This window comes from Glycine max, chromosome 13 (assembly GCF_000004515.6).
Source record: "Glycine max cultivar Williams 82 chromosome 13, Glycine_max_v4.0, whole genome shotgun sequence".
NCBI lineage: Eukaryota > Viridiplantae > Streptophyta > Magnoliopsida > Fabales > Fabaceae > Glycine > Glycine max.
Window position 1 is genome coordinate 32,134,070 of NC_038249.2, and position 21,694 is coordinate 32,155,763.

Sequence of the window (21,694 nt, forward strand, 5' to 3'; positions counted from 1 at the left end):
TTCAAAATACCTTTCTAACTCATTTTTTTCACCACATCCTATTTTTTTTTTAGTTTTTAATATATATATATATAATAAAATTTATATTTTAATTAACGGTTTACGGTTTAGATCAACATATTTATAAATCTAAATTCACTACTTAATCTGTACATGAACAGTTTTGATTGGTTCGATTCATTTTTAATCTAAATACATAAATGACCCAACCCAAATTGTTTGGGTCAATTTGAGTTAATTTGAGTTCATGAATAACCTGCATCCATAAACACCCGTAATATAAACTCAAGTAATGTTTTTCTTACATATATTTTTTTCAAATGATATTGTTTAAGATATAGTCATATATTACTAAATAAAAACATGTTAAGAGTTATTATAATGGTGTAAGTATATATTGTGCATATATGTTTAACAAGATAATTGTTTTTAATTATTTAAGATAGAGATAGTCACATGAATAAAATTTGTTTATGACTTAGTGTTGGATTAGGATACATCCATAGACGAAAAAAAAAACATGTTAAATACCTTCTCCTTCACCTATTATCTCTTCCAAGACTCAAACAATAATATAATAACATTAAAATTCTAGATATACAATGTAAAATAATTTACACGACGATCCACGGTCTTCAACAGTTTGCTTGATTCTTTTTTGTTCAATCTTTGTTGGATTCTATTCCCTTCACTTTCTCTTCTTTCTCTCTTTCCTTTTTATTTTTTTCCTCTTATGCCTTTTCTCTTTGGTTTTTTCCCTCACTTTGCGCTTGTCGATCTTTGTAACTAGCTAGCTATAATGCAAGCGCCACAAGCATCATCACTCACTGATGAAGAAGCTCCTGAAATTTCCCATCAGGTGAGCTTTTCATCTTAAACAAGCGAAGAAGCTCTTTGCTTTTCCACTTTACTTTTTTCCGCTTTGGCTTTATCCATTTGATTTTACAACTCTTCTTTTTAACCCCTTTTTCATTTTCATTTTGATTCCTCATATCAGCACTGGATTATTATCTCTCTATTAGTTTCTCAGTCATGTCTTTTGATGGGCATGCCATGCAGTGACTGGCATTTTGATTTTCTAGACACTGTTATATGTGTTTGATTTTGATCCAATTGATTTTAAAGGGATTATAATTTTAGCTTATTCCGTGTCTACTCACGACTGTTCCTGAAAAAGCCCACGTTTTTAATTGTTTTCATTAATTGTGTCTCAGTTTCAATATTTAGAATGTAGTTGGATGTGGATATGAATCTTCTCTTCCCTAGTTACTGTGGGCTGAGGTTGAATTGAACATTAATCCATGTTTAACTGGCTATCTTTTCTGATTCTGATGAGAGCATGAAAAACTACCACAAGTTGGCTTTGTTCTTTCAATTATAAGAGGGTAAAGGAGAAGATGAGGGAAAAGGGCCATGCATGTCATTGTTTTATAGCGCAGATACAATTTAGCCACGAACTGTTGGTGAGAAAAATTTTGATTTTAGTTTGTAGGCATTGCAAATGTATGGGTTTCTGTAGGTCCTTGAAGTTGATGCTTCAGCTTTTTGCTCTAACTGATAATGTAGTTTGTAAAAAGGGTTCTGGATCATGTCCTTATTCTTCTTAACTTTATGTGACATCTCGCTGTGTTTGTTTTCACCGTTGCTGTAGAGAGATTTATTGATTTTGCTAGTTCCATTGGCTTAAGTGCTTGATTCAATTCTTGATCCTATGTGTGAAATGAGGACTTCTAATATTGATCAGCTTGTTGAGGATGATTAGTTATTCATCATTGAATTAGATTTGAGTGCAATCTTTTGATGTGCTTACTTTTTAATTATTGCACTAGGCATATGCAATCTTTTGACGTGCTTGCATTTTAATTATTGCATTTAAGTATTTATTGCTATATTATCTGCTGTTCTTTGACACATTATGCCAAACTGCTGGGAGCCTGGGACTAAACAAGTTTTTGTTAAACTGTCCTTATTACATGCAGGCTGTCCCCCAGCGAAACAAAGAAGTTTCAGACGGTGGACCAGGTGGTAGGCGCCCTGATATTTCACTTCAAGTTCCCCCTAGACCTACAGGGTTTGGCAGCACTAGTGGTGTAAGGGTTCTGGATCATTCTCAAAGTTTCGGTAAAGGGATTTCATCATCAAGAGGCTTCTTGCGGGCCTTGAGCTTCAAAAGAAAAGGAAATGTAGCAGATGGCGAAAGAAGTTCCCTCCTTAATTCAGACCCCAAGACAGCTGCAGACAGTCCTAATATGGCCTCCATATCTGAAATTGCATGGAAAAGATGTACTTCTCTTCCTGTTACACCTGCATCAAATCTGTCTCCTTCAGTTTCTACGCCCATTTCTGCAAGGGCATATAATGAACAGACTAAGCCTCATGTGAGTTATCTTCTACTTCATTGAGTTGCCTTATTTATTGATTTTTTAGATGAAATGTTATCCTAACTGTACCTGGGGCCATAGAAAAAGTTGAATCATGTTTAAATGTTATATTACACTCGGTATATTGTGTTCAACCTGCTATGGAAGAAACTGAATATATGCCTCCACCAAAAAGGGAAAGATGAAACTAATCGGATTCAGATGTGAGATTTTCAACAATGTATTTTGGAAAGCTTGAAGTTCAAACTCATGTTTAGTTTCTTCTAAAGCATATTTCATACGCATAGTTGCATCAAAGGCATCAAAATCTTTTAAAGTAAAGAAAATTAATGACTATTATTTGTACGCAGAAAGATGTTGATTGTTCTAAGGTTTCAAGGTCCCTTTCTGTACCCGGGCGAAATGTTGTTATTGTAAGATCTGTCTCTTTTTCTACCCGTAGCGAACAGGAGCAACAAGAGTCAAATGATGGTATGTTATATCATAAACTAGTATTCCAGTTTCATAGTCCTACTTTTTTTTTGTTTTTAAGTTCATAAGCTTGAAGAAAATCTAATCTTTGTTCCAAGGTTGAAATTTGTTACTAGCCCACCTAGGATGGGGTTTCTCCTCATCACCATGTCAGTTTGTTTCATGGAATTGAATTTAAAAGTCTCTTAAGTAGAGTATTTGATGTAAAGGTTTTCATATAATTGATTTTTATCATAAACAAATCATCAAGTCAATGGTTAGACACCTAATCATAATCATTCAATTGGGTAGAAATTATCTTGATCAGCGGGCAAAGTTTGAAAATGTTGTATGTTGGCAATAGACAAAATGCCAGACTAGTTTGTTATTTTTTCTTAACTTTTGATGTGTAATTAACACTTGAATTACTTTACATGTTAGCATGTATATCATCACATTTTAATCTTATAGGAGCTTTCTATACTTGGCCAATCAGATCAAATAACTCCTGTGCCAGTAGAAGTTACTGCCGATGAAGAAATTCCTGAAGAGGAAGCAGTGTGCAGGATATGTTTTGATGTATGTGATGAAAGGAATACCTTTAAAATGGAATGCAGTTGCAAAGGTGACCTGAGATTGGTGCATGAAGAATGTTTAGTTAAATGGTTTAGCACAAAAGGAGATAAGAAATGTGATGTATGTAGGCTAGAGGTTCAGAATTTACCTGTAACTTTGCTTCGTGTGACTAGCTCTGTTCAAAGAGAAAACAGACAGCTGCAAGGTCAGCAGAACCTACATCCAGAGTCAATAAGGTAATTTGAAAACCAATTTCTCAAATTAAGTAATCCATTATTTTTCATTCTTTACCATGGACACTTTAAGTGTCTTTAACCGAGCCTAATGGCATTGTGTCATTCATGTAGCCTACCTTGTGTAGTGGGATAAGGCTCTTGTTGTTGTACCATGGACATTTGAGGTATAACTGATTATAGGTGTCTTTCTAGCATATAACTTGTACAAAATTTTCAATATATGTGCCGTTAGGAATCCAGTTCATCTTTTATTTGTCTTATGCAATATTCTTAATTCATTATTAATACAACAATACTGCTGCTAATAAAGTTTGACTTTGGGAAACTTATTTGGAGTAAATTGACGAGTTATTCTATTTTCAAGTATTTGATACTCCTATATTTTAGTATTTTTCAACTAAATTGACGAGTAAATTTCGTTTTTTTTGCAGCGCTTGGCAAGACTTTGTGGTGCTTGTCCTGATCAGCACAATATGCTACTTTTTCTTCCTTGAACAGCTACTGGTATGCCTATTTCCTTTGACAAAAGACTTCTGGATAATAACATCCATCTTCAAAGAACTACCTTGTGTGTTATTCTTACTTTCTGACATTTCTTGATCTTTTAACCCATTAGGTTCCTTTAAAGCATAGAGTTCACAGATATAGAATATAGCCAAGAACAAAGCTTATTACATGTTTCCCATATATATTTAACATGATGCATTCACAGTACAAGTGTATTTTACTATAGATTGTTGGGGGGGCAGGGGGGGGGGGGGGGGGAACAGAAAAATAAGCAGTAACTACCCATGCATAACTACAATTGTATAATACCCCTTCCCCAGTAGGCTCAGAGGAGGTATTGTCATAGTGTTTATTGTTCGGAGATGTTATTAACTTTTCTTTCTTTTTCAGATATTTCGGTGTTCAAGCATAATTGATTTATATGTTGCTTGTTCCATGTTGTAGCTTCCTGAATTGAAGACTCAAGCGATTATTATAGCATCACCATTTGCCTTTACGTTGGGCCTCCTAGCTTCCATTTTTGCAGTTATCCTACGTATAACCTCTATAACAGAACTTTTTTTTTTTTTTTTGTCACAGAATGATTTTTCTTTGAATTTTAATTGAATGTTTACTTATGCTGTTTGCAGCAATTAAAGAGTATATATGGACATATGCTGCTCTTGAGTTTGCCCTTGTGGCTTTAACCGTGCATCTATTTTATACTATGGTGAGTATGAATTTAAAAAATTCCCAGTTCATTTCCCAGGATTGATGCCAGATGAATCAAATGCCTACTAATGACTATTAAGATTTTCATATTAATAACTGCCTTGATTAATCTGTTACTTCTGCCTCAGTTGCAAGTTACAACTTTTCATGTATCTGCTGCATACACACACCATCCTATGTGTTTTTTCCAGAATAGAAGTGTTAAGATGTCTCACACTGCCTAGATGGTCACTGGTTAAAGCTCTTCTTATAAGCCTTGGAAAATCCCCTCCACCTCCCTTGAATTAGCTTTTGTAGTTAAGTCCAATTTATTTCTACTGTGGTATCAGATCTTGTCCACTGTCCAGTTGTGATGTTGGATCAACCGTAAATGTCAAATCCTGCAAACTTCATACTCTAAGACATTAACAGAGCATGTTAAGATATCTCGTGCAGGTTAAAAATATGGTCAAAGTATTCCCTGTAGGGCTTGGCAACCCCTGTCTTCCTTGAGTTAGATTTTGTGGTTGAATTGGACCTAGTTCATTTTCAATTCATCATATCATATCAAATCCTTCAAAACCAAGTGGTCTGGAATTCAATCAGCCTCCCCCCATTCTTCTAAAATAAATTAACTTCAGGCAAGCCCAAGGGGCTACTGTGTGAAGGTGGACATTAGAAATATGAATGCAAATGGGAAGGCAGGAAGTGTATGCTTCCGTTTAAAAAAAAAATACCAGGGAAGAAAAAGCCTTACAATTTGCTAACCAAATGGAAAAATAATTTGTGGAAGGAATATAGATGATGTGACTAGTAGTAGATATAGCAGTCTGTCAGTATGTATTATGTTTGGATAAACTTCTTAATAAGTTCTTATAGAAGAAAAAAAATAAGGAAAAAAAATGAAATAAGTTTCTTCCATAAGCAAAAAACTAGCTTATGCATAAGCAAAAATTAGCTTTTGGGAGAGGCTAAATGAGACAACTTCTACAAATTAGCTTATGTATAAGCTAATTTTAGCTTAGCTTGTGAGAGAAATTTATTTTATTTTACTTTTTTTTTTCTCTTATAAGTACTTGTGGAGAAATTCATTCAAAAATGGTCTTATTATTTCTGTTTTATTTCATGTAGCCTCCTCCTGCGTCTTGCATTAACAAGTAACAGTTTTGTTTCCTTTGTAATTGAAAAACTATACATCCTGGCTCCTTAGTTGATTACTTGAATGACTCAAATATGCTAAAGATTTGTGCTTTTGTTGCAGTTGCATTTGACGGCCATATATGCCATACTACTTTCATCAGTTTTGGGTTTTGGAGTTGCTATGGGCATCAACTATGCGTATATCCAGTTTGTTACTTGGAGGCTTCAGGTTTCTCATGTTGATAACCCAGTATGAATCTCCTCACAAGGGAAACAACTTCATCGTATCTACTGATATGATGACCTGCCACGATGTTTATCATGAACCTTGTGTTTGTCAATCAATACCACTACCATGTAGTATATTTTTTTTTTTGCGAAATAAATATCATGAAGTGTATATGCAAGAGAGCAAGAGAAGCAGAATCTTTTAACATTTTTTTTCTATGAAATTCTAAATTTATTTCACTGAATAATTCTCTGTAAAAAAAGTTAAGAAGCAACAAAAAAATCCTCCTTCCTTGCTATTGTTACTTGAGATAAAGTTAAGAAGCAACAAAAACTAAGCGAATTATTTAGTGAAATAAATTAAAAATTATTCACTGCTTCTAAACAAGGCACTCTCGTCTGGTTCCATTTTTCATTGGTTTAAGTTACCAATGCTAGATGAGAGCAAAAAAATACTTATTTTCTAACGGTTAACATTATTAATTTTTACAATTTTCTCATTTTTATTTTTGAAAATAAAGAACGAAAATCGGCATACAAGAGTAAGTATCATTGTTATGAAAAGAAGACTAAAAAAATCGTCAGATATGATGATTGGTATTTGTATTTGTATTTCAAGTATTATGTCTGTAATGTTACAAGCCTATTAAAAAATTGGTATTTTGTACAAACTAGGTACTACCTCCAAAACTCCCATATACAGCAAGTAAGAATGACATGAATGATTTTCTGAAGAAATGTTTTTTATTTTATGTTTTTTGTGGTTAAATCTCCAACTAAACTTCATAAATACACATTTCCATATGAACAAGTCAAATTAGTCCATTGTCGGTAAAAGAACAATCGCACAAGCCGCAAGGCATCAATTTATACTAACTGGGAGCAAAGTATAAATGCGAGTAGATCTTTTATGTATTTCCCTCCTTTACCAATTTCACACTAGAAAAAGTAAAAACAACATATCTTTGATAAAATACAATGTTAAAAAAAGGCAAAAAAAGAAGAACAAATTTAAAAATATAGGTAAATTGGAATCCAAGTCTCCTCCATCGACATGAAAATGCTTATCGTACATTGAAAGAAAAGACAATTTTTGGGAGAAATAAAAAAAAGAAGACGAGAATATATAGTATGCATGCTAATATTGGACGACTTATACATATATATATATATATATATATATATACACGTCTCCTATGACATTTCAATTTAACGGTTACATAATACTTATCTGCTTCATTACATTACTCTTAGAAAGCTTACTTGTAACATAACATATTGTTTATAGACGTGATAGTTTGTGTAAATGGCTGAGATGGACGTTGAAAGTTTGTTTAACTATGCGGTGAAGGGGCAGTGGAGAGAGGCATTAGATGCCTACAACAAAAACCCGGGAGCATTGGAAGCTAAGATCACAAAAGTGGAAGACACAGTGCTACACGTTGCTGTGCATGTAGGCCAAACTTGCTTTGTGAAGAGTGTGTTAGATAACATCGACAAAGAGGTGTCTCTCAACATCTTATGCATGCAAAACTCAAAGGGTAACACTCCCTTGCACCTTTCAGCACAGCTCGGGAACGTGGAATTGTGCCACAACATGGCCCAAAGGGACCCCAAACTCGTTTGTTTTCGCAACGTTGAAGGTGAGACCCCTCTTTTCTTGGCAGCTGTTCATGGCAAGAGAGAGGCTTTCTTTTGTCTCCATGAAAACCAACAAAGAAGACGTGATGATGAGGAGGATGGCTCGTTGTTGGTTAGGAAAAGCAACGGGGATACCATTCTTCATTCTACCATCGCTAGTGAATACTTTGGTTAGTACTGTCATTGACTACTCTAAAATACACTTATGGTGTTTAGTTTTGGTTTGATTCTTCTAAGATTAAAATTTCATTTTGATTTAAGTGTTACACTAAATAGTTCTTTCTAATAATTTCCTGCATTGACATATAATGTTAATTTTGGCTTATATGACAAATAGACATGCGTGTAATATGTCATATCATGATTTGTCACGTATTACTCATTGACAAGTTATTGATATAATTAAATTTAAGAAATTACTACCGTCTAAATCACTATTTGTCTATATATGTATCTATGGTCTCCATTAACCTTTACTCTTCCCGTTTCAAAATTACTAATGTTTAAATATTAAAAAAAATCATATTACTGATGTGATAGTTTTCAATGTGATATTAAAAATTTTATTCCAATTTTGCGCCTAATAAACTACATCAATCCAATGATTGAGTATTGTGTCTATCAATTATTCAACTATATATCTCCATTGATCATCCAATAGTTATAAGCAATGCATTTATGAAATGTAAGAATAATTTAGTAAAATTATTTCAACAAGTAACTTATTTATGGTAAATATTTATAATGGAGATGTATATAACGAATTTTGATAGGTTTGGCGCTTCAAATAATAGAGTTGTACCCAAACCTTGTGAATTCTGTAAACCAGGACGGGTTATCACCTCTGCAGATTCTTGCAGCGAAGCCTAATTGTTTCAAAAGCAGCACGCGGATGGAGTTACTTCAGAGTATTATTTACAAGTGTAAGAATATTTAACTTTCTTTCCAACAAATTGTTTTTCTTCATGTTTTATAATTATTCGCTTATTAAAGTCACATGACAAAATATAATCTAATGGTCTAAATATATACTACATCAATACTTATTATTTCTCACATTAACAACTATATGTAGTGCTCACTTGATACACGGTTTATATATATATATATATATATATATATATATATATATATATATATATATATATATATATATATATATATATATATATATATTATAGTACTGATAATCGGTGTTTCAATTTGTCAGGTTCGATTGTTGATGAGATTGAGGAAACATATGATATACGTTGTAATGAAGCAGACACAACTCATCACTACCCTATGAACTATGAAACATGCGCCACCTTCTTATCATTGTTGAAGAGTACTTGTGCGTGGTTAATCTTGTTTCATTTACTCCTTAATTTTCATTTTCTATACCTATCTACTCTTTGTGATGATGTGTGGATAGTGGATACTTTCATATATCATACACTGTGAACATATATTATTATTTTTATTATATCATATTGCTTATTATACCTATCTTCTTCAACCAATTTTTTTCCTGAAAAGTTTAATGCATCTATATCTTTTACGCCGTGTTACAGCAATTGGAAAAGATGACAACGCTGCAAGCAATGATGAAGAGAATAATGTCTCCCGAAAATCTGGTAATCTTCCCTCTTTTTGTAAATTCCATTTCATCTTTTATATTACTATATATGTTTGGCTAAGGAAACAGAAAAAGAAAAGAAAAGTAAAAATACAGACTTGTGTTTGGTTGAAAAGAAAAACTGTCTTTTAAGAAAGAAAAAAAAATCAAAATCTTCTATACTCTGTTTTTTTTCTTCAATTTAAATTTAATTTTTTTTCTGCCCTTTGTTTTCTCTCCATGAAAACAGAGAGAGAATTACTAACCAAATTATACAGAGTTTTATTTCTATATTTTCACCTATATATATATGTGGCATGCATGATATATTAACATTAGCTGCTGGTGGAAGTACTTACTCATGGTCAACTTTAAGAAGGTATTAGTTAATGCCCTAATTAATGTGTATATTATTTATGCAGAGGAAGAACAAGCAAAGAAATTGGAAAAGAAACGCTACCTGTTCCCTCCCAATTGGGGAGCAACGATCCGATTCCTAACCCATATGATGAAGATCTTGCTAATCATTTGCGGTTTTGGTAAGCACATGGCCATCTATAATTCTTAGTAAGAATTAGTAAGAAAATGTCTGTGCAACATCAATTTTTTCTTATGAAAGCTACGTACGCACCGCGTTTATAAGTGGATTATCACTTTCTTTTATTTTTACATTTAAAAAAAAACTAAAAAAAATATACACCAACAATATAAAATAATTTTAAGCTTTCATCCAATCACAAATCATTATATATATTAAATTTATTGATTTTTATAATATTTACCTTATAAGTTATAATGTAAATTGTGATCGAATGGAAATATAAAATTATTTTAACTTATTATTACATAATATTAAGCTCGTAAAAAGAATTTTTTTTCTTGCAAAATATCATTGTTTGATGTAAAATTAATTGAGAGAAAGAAACTCTTGACAAAGTAGAAAATGGTGAATATTGATTACTTTTTCTTTTAGCTGAGTGGCTTTGATCTCGGATGCAGGAGCATCTTGGATAGGGAAAATCCAACGAAAGAAGGTGAAACACATTCTAGCCAAGCAAGTGATGAATGAACTAATTCAGCGAACTTGTTCTTCTTCCCTGTACAAGCATGACCACACTGGAACAAGTAACATAAATAGTAGTACTAGTAGTAATAATCAAAGTAAGGAGAAAGGAGGTTTTCAGAAAATAAGAAGAACAGATTCACCTATTTTGATTGCAGCAAAGATGGGAGTGGCAGAGATGGTTGAGAAGATTCTTGAGACAGACCCAGTGGCAATCCATGACGTGGACGCTGATAACAAGAATGTTGTTCTTCTGGCCATAGAGAACAGGCAACCTCATGTTTACAGCTTGTTGAATGAGAGGAGCATGATTAAAGAGACTGCATTTCGTCAAGTGGATAACCAAGGGAACAGTGCTTTGCATCTTGCTGCCACCTATAGGAGTTATAAGCCATGGCGTGTCCCTGGTGCTGCATTGCAAATGCAGTGGGAATACAAGTGGTATAAGGTCAACATTCTCTCCTCCCAACAATTTTATAAAAGAGTGGTGATACATGAACACCTTTCCCTTTTAAACACTCCACCAACATCTCTTATTTTTTTTTATCTCTCTTCATATCACGTCATAAATTCTATAATAATTATATTTTTCAGCTAGTTAAGAACTCCATGCCACCAAATTTCTATGAACGTTACAACGAGAACGGGCAAACAGCGAAGCAGGTATTCATAAGTACACACGAGAGACTCACAAAGGAAGGTGGTAAATGGCTGTCCAAAACCTCAGAATCATGCTCGTTGGTAGCAGCACTTGTTGCAACCGTTGCATTCACAACCTCAACAGCTGTACCAGGCGGTCCGAATCAAAACACAGGTTATCCATTGTTTCAAGGAAGACTGGCTTTCAACATCTTCGCCGTAGCATCACTTGTTGCACTTTGTTCCTCTGTCACTGCCCTTGTTTTGTTCCTCTCAATACTCACATCTCGGTTCCAAGAAAAGGATTTCGCTATGGACTTGCCGAGAAAGCTTCTTCTGGGATTGACCACACTCTTCACATCTATAGCATCTGTCTTGGTCTCATTCTGTGCAGGACATTTCTTCATCGTTGAAGACGAGCTGAAGTTTGCAGTTTATCCCATATATGTTGCTACGTGTTTGCCTGTGTCATTTTTTGCATTTGTTCAACTTCCTCTCTACTTTGATCTGTCCTTGGCTATGATAAGGAAGGTTCCTCAGCGCAGCTATAAATCACATCATCATTAGCTCAAGTTGTTGTCTATGACACCATCTACCCCTCACATATATTCTAACAAAGGAATAAAATTTCAAATATTAATTAAAAGTATTTTTTTTTTTACATTTTTAAATACAAGTCTTTCAAAGGAATAAAAGACTCACATTCACTTTCTTCTGCATCATATTCAAATTGTTCAAATAAATAATAAAGTCATTTTGGTTCAAACAAGGTTGTCTAAGACTTCATACAATTAATATAAAACCTTATACCCTAATGTCACATCCTATCATAGCGTTGTGTCTCGACGTTCTTCAGCACAAGATTCCTTAAAGTAATTCACCTAGTCATCTGCCCCCCGAACACAAAGTTCAAGATCATCATAGGATCCAAATACAAACAACACAGGGGAGTGAGTTCTCACATTCCTAACTAATAGAGAAACAAGACAACTAGATATACATATCATATAAACCAAATAAAATTTACTTACACGTAATTCTGTCACTTTGTCATTCAAAGTTCACTTTTCATCCATTAATCACACTTTTCAATCATCAATCGCATTACACAAGAATCACACGCTCTGATCAAGACATAATAACACATAAATTTCATAATAAACAATTAGCAAGCGCATGAGACAGTTATGCTAAGACTTAAGCCTATATGCAATGTGGTACCATGTCAGGGAAAAACCACCCTCGGGCGCTTAGGAGTACATAACAAGACACACCACACAATGGGTTTGTCAGGTCACTCTCACTAAGTAAGATCATAGGGAGACCAGTCAGGGTCACGATGTTTTGCGAGAATGTTCCAACCATATGGGATCAGCATAGGCTTAAAGGAGCACTTAAATCCGATGACCCCCAAGGCCTACACTCCGAAAAGTTCGTCAGGGTCTCTCCCTCCTGATTCAAGTCCAACCCCTAAAATCATTTTAGCACACAGACACTGCTTGTGAATTATACGATACCCACGATCTCACACTCATGTTTTAAACACGTACAACATATTGCGCTACAATTTAACACTGGTTCCTAAATAGGAAACCTACACTTTCTCTTAAACACTGCGCATCAACGCTTTTCTCAAGATAACACTGGTCGGGTTATTGTATAATTCATAGCTCACAATATAATTAGTCACATCAAGTGTCAAATACACACACTTATTCACAATCAAATATCATGCCCACAATTTAAAATCTCATAATATCACGTCAGCCATATCATTTTTACATGTATCTCGCAAATTGACACATTCAACTTTGTACTAAATCTTCACAATGATATTATAATACCATTATAATAACTTATTACACCTTATAACTCATATACACATCACACAATAATAATATTTGCATGATACAAAACATATATATGTATATGTATATAGTAAATTAAACTACATTGTTTTTAATCAAAGAATTTCTATAACAATTAATTTAATATTACATAAAAAGAAATTATCACTAGGCATTAACCTTACAATTTTCTTTAATTTGTTATTCTAGTATTGCAATAATTATATACACATAACATGTTGATCATCGTCGTAGAAAAATTAGAACAAGATAATAATTTGTATAAAATAAGTCATTGAATAATATTATTTAAAATATAATTTACGTTAATAAAAAGAGTTTAATTTTTCTAAGGGGTTCACACTCAACACAAGAACACATCAATCTCACAGCAATTTCTCATTGGGACATCAACTGATTCATCAAACATATAATTCGCTGTAATAATTATAAGGATAAAATGAAAATTACAAAAATACCCTAAAACTCATTCTAATTGATATCTCTAAAGATCCTTACACATGTTCTCACTAATCCTCAATTATGAATAACTCATCCCTTACCTCTAGGTGGACTCACGTGTCTTCCGGCAGCGATAGCGACATCTTTAACGATCTCTGTGATTCCTCCATTTTTTTCCTTTACCTGCTCCGAAAGAGTTTCCAAACGTCAAAGAGTCAGAGAAGGGATTGAAGCCTCCACTTGTACTGTCTTGGTGTGATTCTTGGAGTGATTCCTTTTTCTCTCTCCGTGAATATTATCTCTCAAATCCCAACGGTGAAAGTGTGAGGAACTGAATCTCAAACCACATATCAAAATTTCATGAAAATCCAACGATTAACGAAACCGGGATTGTAGTTTTACTGAGACAGTTTTGGGTTTCTACGGGAAAAGAAAAGACTACGATGTGAAAGGTATTTCTCTCAGCTCGAACATGATATCAAAATTCCCAACGGTGAGAATGCTCGAAATTGGATTGCGAACGTGGTTCTCAAATTTCACGACGATCCAACGGTGAGAATGCTCGAAAACTAACCTAACATCGCTATTTATACTTAGGGTACACACAACTTATTATTATTCTATTTATTTATTTTTAATATTTCATAAAAAGAATTCTATTTTATTCCCTATCAAATGAATAAATTAAATGTCCTTTTTTTTCCTTCAAATCATTATTTTTCATTATTTATTTATTTATAAAAATCTAAATCATTTTTCTAAAATTCTATTTATATAAAAATAAAAATTCTTTTTAAATTGGCTTACAAAAAAGGAATGTTACATTGTACATTAAAATTACACTTTTGCACTACTCATTTCCTTGTTTAAGAACTTTTTTGTTGAGCTCATTTCCTTGTTAATAAGCAATTATCATAGGCACCTTTGTAGGGAACTGTACAATTTGTAAATTTCATTTCACACCATTTATCTGTCTATTTATTCATTATATATTAACTTAAAATGTGAGTTGTTAATCACTTTTCTGCCAGTTCCCAAGTTTTTATGGTACAGCTGTTCTAGGGTAGTCTGAGAGAGGTCTTTGTTTTTTCGGTATCACTTGGGTGATAGGTGGAACTTAATAAAACATTCTTGTAAAACCGAGTTGGCAATTGCTATTTGCCAATGATGTGGTCACTGGTCAGTAAATGGGGTGGCCTGATGGATGGGAACAATCCGGAAGAAATTGTATTACTATTATTGAGTTATATAACATTTTTCACAATAGAAATTTATCACATATTTCACAATATTTTTTTTATATATTTTTCAATCACATTACCACTTTATCACATATTTCATTCCTTTCGAAATTTCTCTCCTGTTTTGCAGCATGCTACTACCAGCAGCATACTACTAAGAGAACTTGTGAACACTAAGTCGAATATCGAGCTCTTTGGCATAAAATAAATAAATGCATTAGAACACTATAAAAGATAAAGAACATACACGAGATACCACCAATGCAACATACTACGTTATTTCATCAGACAAACACAAGCCATGTCCACGGCTACCACAGATTTATACCCTCGGGTCTTACGAGCATCACTCACAAATCACAATTGTCACAACATTATCGCAGAAGGGTGCAAACTGAAAGAAAAGAGCAAAAACACCTTTCAAAGATTTCTACATAATAAATATATTACGGAGAGGGGGACTTAGAAAATGTGTTGGAAAATATCTACATGACCTAAACTACAAATGATCAAGAGGAAAAGTAAAAATGGAGCCACTCTAATTACATTTAGTCACAGGAATAAATGTTCTGTCATCTCTTTTCAACCATAAGGTGGAACGAGTTTTCTTCACAATGTCTGCAAAAAGTCGATGCCTGCAACCGAAATGTGCACATCAGGAATGAACTACCATAGATACTAGACACATACATGAAACCCATCATTAGAAGATGCAATTTTCTAGCACTACATTAAACAAAATTTTGGGAGAGCAGAAATTTCAGCTAAGGAATTGGCTATACATGATAATGGCAAACCCTCCCACCCACTACCCTAAGGAACAAGATCTGTGTATAATAAAAGCTTATATTCTTCAAACTCATTAGTAATACGAGCAATGGAACAAAAAATGACCTCTGATACTCCAGCTTCTGAGTAACGATGCCATTCAGCAACAGTTCTGAACTGTACACCATTGCCCCTGCAGATGCAAAACATAGTATTCTTAATTTTGAGCAGATAGCAAGTTTTCAAAGCTGAATGAAACAGTTTCTGACCCTTTTCAAGAAAAGGCACACAAGAGGCATAATCTTCTTCACAAGATAAGATCAGTAGATCATCGGAAATTGTATCTCCCTTGAAAACAGATCTTCCTACTTTCTCCACTACCTAGAAAAATCAGTTACAGGCAAAAAGAATATTGAGATAGATCCAGTGTAATGTTGGAAAGTTGTGCCAAAAGAAAGAGTTGCTCAATTGCATGTAGTGATGTAAATAAGGGTCTGTTTAAATCAATAGTGAACCGTACGATTGATAAATAATAAAATAGAAAAATTACAGTGATTTTTTATCAATAATATTTGCTTATTCTATGTGGATTTGTTCATAGAAAATCATGAAAAGGAGAAACTATCCCAATTCTAAAGATATGCTTTTCTTCAACCATATAGGAGTGCAACTGATGAATTTACATGGAGAAAGATGCATACCTGGCCCTGAACAGCTCTCGTTAAATTTGAAACAATCTCTTTACTGGGTTTAGTATTTGTGGTGACCAATACTCTTCGACCCTGCAGAAAATTATGATCATTTATGAAGAGCAACATGCAGAAAATGCAAGTTTGTATTTAAAATAGGTTTAATTAAACTTCAATCCCTGAGGGCGAGCCCTGGTGCAGCGGTAAAGTTGTGCCTTGATGACTTATTGGTCATGGGTTCGAATCCGGAAACAGCCTCTTTGCATATGCAAGGGTAAGGCTGCGTACAATATCCCTCCCCCATACCTTCGCATAGCGAAGAGCCTCTGGGCAATGGGGTACGAAGTTTTTTAATTAAACTTCAATCCCTCCTAATCTTAAAAAAAAAATGGTTCAGTTAGTTTGGATGTAGAATTCTATCCCCCTTCCCCAGGTAACCTGCACTTTATCACTGAATTTTTATGACACAAACTTCTTGTTAACTGACTAGTGACTATACTTATGGAGATGAAGCAGCCCAATTTCACATCAACAATAAACTAACCAGGGGACTTAATTGCATCTGATTGACAACAATGGGGACAACACTGTTACAATTAAAACCAGATGGAACATGATAAAATTGGTAATCTAAGAGATTAAAAGTATAAGATGTTTATAAAGAACAGTAATTAAGCCTTATCTCACTGGGTAGGGTTGGCAAGCCACATACACAATGGGATGTATTAGGTGAGAACAGTTTATAGATGAGAGACATGTTGAATGGATCTTTTCATAGATGATCAGAATTAGAAATTCCTAAAAAATTGCAAGATGACTTTAGAAAAACAAATGACTTTTTTACAATCGCAACTGGTGAAACACATCCATTATCCAAAGATTATGATTTACTCCTTTCACTATGTATGTTCCATATATATTACCTTTAAAAGAGGATGCTGGATTGCATGTGCTAGTGAAACTGGCATGCTGAAACCTAACTCCTTTTCCTTTTTCACATCCCTCAATATGTAATTTCTCTCATCAATAAAACAGCTAGCTTGACCACAGCTTTCAATCCATAAGTGTGTGACCACCGGTTTACCAAAAGCAATAGCTTCTAACATATTCCTTGTACGCACAAATTGATTAGCTATGAAATGGGTTGCATCTGCAATGGAGGAAGCCACAGAAACTCCAAGCCGTGCTAAAATCTGCAATAAGAACAAGAAACAAGATATGTCTGGAAACCACATGTCTGTACTTACTGATAGAAGTTTACAAAAAAAATCAAATGATACCTTCTTCTGATGCTTAACAATATCTTCATCCAAGTGGTGGCTGTAAAGAATTCGAACATCAGTCATGTCCCTCCTCTTTCTTGAATCTTTAGACGGAGTAAGTAATTCAGATCTGATGTCCCTCAAGCTTTGAAGTTCTCTATGGAGCTCCTTACATGATCTTGAAAGATTTCTATTGCATGATTGTTTGTAATATTCATCACCCATACAAACAGGTGATGCATCATTCGCGGGTGTCTTACACTTTGCCGGAGTTGCAGATGCCAAGTCAGATGACTTATACCTCTCTCTTGGTGATTCATCTAAAGTGGTGACTTCAGAATTATTGATATTGTCCCCTGGGTTTGCTTTATCTGAATTTAGCTCTGATATTTTACCTTGTTTTCGATCAACAGAAGATATCGCTGAACCATCATACAAAGATAAAGATGACCGAGCTTGGCAATTCACATGTGATTTGACAACAGAATCCGTTCTCATTTTTCTCTTCCCAGCAGTATGTTTCCCAATATCTTCAGGTTGTGCAGATGGTTTAGATGAACCAACTAATGTCTCGGATCGTTTGTCATCATTAGACAGCTTCCTAATCCTAAGAGATCTCCTTCCTTTAGGACAATCTAATGTATCCATTTCAGCATCATCACTGACATTAATCAATGGGTTTACTGCTAAGGACCGTCTAGTTCTGCGGGCAATTGGTGTAAAAAGCAAAACATCATCCTGCAAATGCCTTTTGCCGACTGAACTCCCTCTACCTTCTCCATTATTGCCACCAGGATTATTCAACTCATCAAGCTGATGTCTTTTCAAAGCTCCAGCTGACTTTCTTTGTGCAATTAGTGGAGACAAGGATACTCTACCATTTTCATTAGCACTGGAGGTTTGGTTGCCTTCTGCATTTAACTTGCTCCTCTTTGATCTTGTCATCATATTGTCCTTTGTCCACTGCCTGACTTCTTTAGTACTTTTCTTTGATAAACCTGAAGTTTGTAACTCTGATTTAACATCAACTTTCCTTTTCTTGTCATATTGTTCCAAACGTTCCTTTGACGAACCCGACCCCACTTTTCCAGTAGAAGAGTTATTAACTTTATACGTTAAACTACTTCTAGTAACATGAGTGGCATCATTAGCAACATGATTGTTAACTCGTAGAAACATAATTATTAACTCGTTGGCAAGTGTACCAAATTTGTTACAAGTAGTTCGGAAGTTTGAGTGTCGAATCTACAAGGATTTTGTTTGTACTTAGATTAATACAAACTCAATTCAAAAGCAACACATAGATCATTTAAAATAAAGATAAAAAAATATAGGAGATAAGTTAAAGATTTAGAAGAAAGATTTAAAGATAAAAATAGAAGATAAAGAAAAAGATAAAAGAATTAAAGATAAAGAAAGATAAAAGATTTAGATAATAAAAAAAAGATAAATTCAAGATAAGATAGTGTTAGGAACTGACTTGCCTTGTCTACCTAGGATGCATGAGTTTATGATTTTTTTTTTTTAACAATTCAGGTGATTCTATACTCACATCTATTCATTTACCTGCTGCCCCTGATGTCTCACGATGACAAACCTATTTTACCTATCTACCTCCCAAATGTCTTTGCAAAGACTCGATAGATAAAATGCATGAAGTTGTAATTCTAGATGTTTGCTTTGACGCATGGACATAATGCAATCACTCTATGCCTAGGAATGATTTTATTATGATATCTTTTCTTCTTGTTCTATTAGAAGTTATCCTCTCCTAAGCGTCTAACCCTTAAAACTAATGCATATATATCTTCTTTAAATCTTATGTAGAAGTTACCCTCTCCCCAGCATCTAACCCCTAACACAATACAGAATATAAAGATGAGTATGTAAGATGAAAATAAGAAAGAAAACCTGATATTGCATTGATAAATAGTGAAGAGTACATCATACAAGGGGTTTGTCAGCCTCCCCCCATTCTTCTAAAATAAATTAACTTCAGGCAAGCCCAAGGGGCTCCTGTGTGAAGGTGGACATTAGAAATATGAATGCAAATCGGAGGACAGGAAGTGTATGCTTCCGTTTAAAAAAAAAATACCAGAGAAGAAAAAGCTTTACAATTTGCTAACCAAATGGAAAAATAATTTATGGAAGGAATATAGATGATGTGACTAGTAGTAGATATAGCAGTCTGTCAGTATGTATTATGTTTGGATAAACTTCTTAATAAGTTCTTATAGAAGAAAAAAAATAAGGAAAAAAAATGAAATAAGTTTCTTCCATAAGCAAAAAAACTAGTTTATGCATAAGCAAAAATTAGCTTTCGGGAGAGGCTAAATGAGACAACTTCTATAAATTAACTTATGTATAAGTTAATTTTAGCTTAACTTTTGAGAGAAATTTATTTTATTTTACTTTTTTTTTCTCTTATAAGTACTTGTGGAGAAATTCATTCAAAAATGGTCTTATTATTTCTGTTTTATTTCATGTAGCCTCCTCCTGCGTCTTGCATTAACAAGTAACAGTTTTGTTTCCTTTGTAATTGAAAAACTATACATCCTGGCTCCTTAGTTGATTACTTGAATGACTCAAATATGCTAAAGATTTGTGCTTTTGTTGCAGTTTTATTTGACGGCCATATATGCCATACTACTTTCATCAGTTTTGGGTTTTGGAGTTGCTATGGGCATCAACTATGCATATATCCAGTTTGTTACTTGGAGGCTTCAGGTTTCTCATGTTGATAACCCAGTATGAATCTCCTCACAAGGGAAACAACTTCATCGTATCTACTGATATGATGACCTGCCACGATGTTTATCATGAACCTTGTGTTTGTCAATCAATACCACTATCATGTAGTATATTTTTTTTGCGAAATAAATATCATGAAGTGTATATGCAAGAGAAGCAGAATCTTTTAACATTTTTTTTCTATGAAATTCTAAATTTATTTCACTGAATAATTCTCTGTAAAAAAAGTTAAGAAGCAACAAAAAAATCCTCCTTCCTTGCTATTGTTACTTGAGATAAAGTTAAGAAGCAACAAAAACTAAGCGAATTATTTAGTGAAATAAATTAAAAATTATTCACTGCTTCTAAACAAGGCACTCTCGTCTGGTTCCATTTTTCATTGGTTTAAGTTACCAATGCTAGATGAGAGCAAAAAAATACTTATTTTCTAACGGTTAACATTATTAATTTTTACAATTTTCTCATTTTTATTTTTGAAAATAAAGTACGAAAATCGGCATACAAAAGAGTAAGTGTCATTGTTATGAAAAGAAGACTAAAAAAATCGTCAGATATGATGATTGGTATTTGTATTTCAAGTATTATGTCTGTAATGTTACAAGCCTATTAAAAAATTGTTATTTTGTACAAACTAGGTACTACCTCCAAAACTCCCATATACAGCAAGCAAGAATGACATGAATGAAAAAAAAAGAAGAACCTCCTCGTCACGCAGGTTCCTTCCGTCCTTGGGTGTTGCCCAGTGACTTGGTCACCGATGGAGTGGGTCTTTGCTCTCTACAAACGCTGGGGTTCCTTCTTCGATCCTTGGGAGTTCTGACTACCTCGGTCTCCAAAGTTTTTCCTTGTTTTTTCAATCGCGTGCCCTATCACTTTTCTCATCTTGGGCTATAAAGTAGTTCGTTACTACTTGCAATAGCCAACTTGAACTGCTCCTGATGGGAAAGAACAAGGGTCGTCAATCGCACTTAGCTGCAAAGCAAATTATGGTGAAGGGTACTACCTCAGGTTCCGGTAAATCCCAAACATCTGCTACTTCTGGTCTGGCTGGTTGCTTGGATGTTGTCCAAGCAAATCAGAATGCTTATACTGCTTCACAGGATAATCTTGTAGGCAAGGTGCTCGTAAAAAAGGCAAGGACAAATTATGTAAAAACTGATGATGTCGCACACCAAGTGTTTGATAATTTGTCGGAATGCAGTGTTGAATCTGAATCTTCCCCAGAGGTTTCTTGCACCTTAGGGGACAATGATTCAACCACTGATGATGATTCATCTCACTCCTATGGCTCTAAATCATCACCGCAGCTAGACGACAATAAGGCTCCCACTCCTTGGGTCAATTTGTTCAAAGATAACAAAAACCCTTCCAAAGGTTTTGGAATGAAGTTCTCCCCTCCACCCTCTGATGATGAAGTGCTGTTGGAAGAAACTGATTTGCAACCCCTGGAAGAGGCTTGGGGACATAGCCTTATTGGCTATGTGGCTGGCCGCTTCCCAGGAAAGAAAGCTCTGCTGGATTGTTGC

At 34.2% G+C, this 21,694-nt stretch overlaps 3 protein-coding genes across 3 annotated transcripts; 2 read left to right on the forward strand and 1 right to left on the reverse strand.

Moving 5' to 3' along the window:
* The first annotated feature begins 556 nt into the window (after positions 1-556).
* On the forward strand, positions 557-6,448 carry LOC100777100 (uncharacterized). Its single transcript, XM_041008270.1, has 8 exons — positions 557-859; positions 1,980-2,378; positions 2,732-2,852; positions 3,328-3,643; positions 4,075-4,147; positions 4,595-4,685; positions 4,780-4,859; positions 6,102-6,448. Exons 1-8 carry the CDS (start codon positions 800-802, stop codon positions 6,234-6,236), a joined length of 1,275 nt encoding a protein of 424 aa, XP_040864204.1. The 5' UTR covers positions 557-799; the 3' UTR covers positions 6,237-6,448.
* Positions 6,449-7,434: 986 nt separating this feature from the next.
* On the forward strand, positions 7,435-11,794 carry LOC100777612 (uncharacterized). Its single transcript, XM_006594403.4, has 7 exons — positions 7,435-8,019; positions 8,623-8,772; positions 9,060-9,182; positions 9,403-9,465; positions 9,869-9,985; positions 10,446-10,957; positions 11,104-11,794. Exons 1-7 carry the CDS (start codon positions 7,515-7,517, stop codon positions 11,713-11,715), a joined length of 2,082 nt encoding a protein of 693 aa, XP_006594466.1. The 5' UTR covers positions 7,435-7,514; the 3' UTR covers positions 11,716-11,794.
* Positions 11,795-14,951: 3,157 nt separating this feature from the next.
* On the reverse strand, positions 14,952-18,596 carry LOC100776211 (uncharacterized). The gene is made up of 6 exons (XM_003542862.2): positions 17,436-18,596; positions 17,079-17,348; positions 16,168-16,248; positions 15,736-15,847; positions 15,593-15,659; positions 14,952-15,333 (listed from the first exon to the last, which is right to left on the reverse strand). Exons 1-6 carry the CDS (start codon positions 18,594-18,596, stop codon positions 15,237-15,239), a joined length of 1,788 nt encoding a protein of 595 aa, XP_003542910.2. The 3' UTR covers positions 14,952-15,236.
* Positions 18,597-21,694: the final 3,098 nt, after the last annotated feature.

What these genes read in the sequence shown, in the direction of transcription:
- LOC100776211 (XM_003542862.2), bottom strand. Translation starts at nt 18,596, where the DNA reads ATGTTTCTACGAGTTAACAATCATGTTGCTAATGATGCCACTCATGTT. An exon ending in TCCAGCATCCTCTTTTAAAG is followed by an intron (nt 16,249 to 17,078) that starts GTAATATATATG and finishes AATTTTCTGCAG; the next exon opens with GGTCGAAGAGTATTGGTCAC. An exon ending in CGAGAGCTGTTCAGGGCCAG is followed by an intron (nt 15,848 to 16,167) that starts GTATGCATCTTT and finishes TGATTTTTCTAG; the next exon opens with GTAGTGGAGAAAGTAGGAAG.
- LOC100777100 (XM_041008270.1), top strand. Translation starts at nt 800, where the DNA reads ATGCAAGCGCCACAAGCATCATCACTCACTGATGAAGAAGCTCCTGAA. An exon ending in CTACATCCAGAGTCAATAAG is followed by an intron (nt 3,644 to 4,074) that starts GTAATTTGAAAA and finishes TTTTTTTTGCAG; the next exon opens with CGCTTGGCAAGACTTTGTGG. An exon ending in CATTTTTGCAGTTATCCTAC is followed by an intron (nt 4,686 to 4,779) that starts GTATAACCTCTA and finishes TGCTGTTTGCAG; the next exon opens with CAATTAAAGAGTATATATGG.
- LOC100777612 (XM_006594403.4), top strand. Translation starts at nt 7,515, where the DNA reads ATGGCTGAGATGGACGTTGAAAGTTTGTTTAACTATGCGGTGAAGGGG. An exon ending in CATCGCTAGTGAATACTTTG is followed by an intron (nt 8,020 to 8,622) that starts GTTAGTACTGTC and finishes GAATTTTGATAG; the next exon opens with GTTTGGCGCTTCAAATAATA. An exon ending in GCTAATCATTTGCGGTTTTG is followed by an intron (nt 9,986 to 10,445) that starts GTAAGCACATGG and finishes TCTCGGATGCAG; the next exon opens with GAGCATCTTGGATAGGGAAA.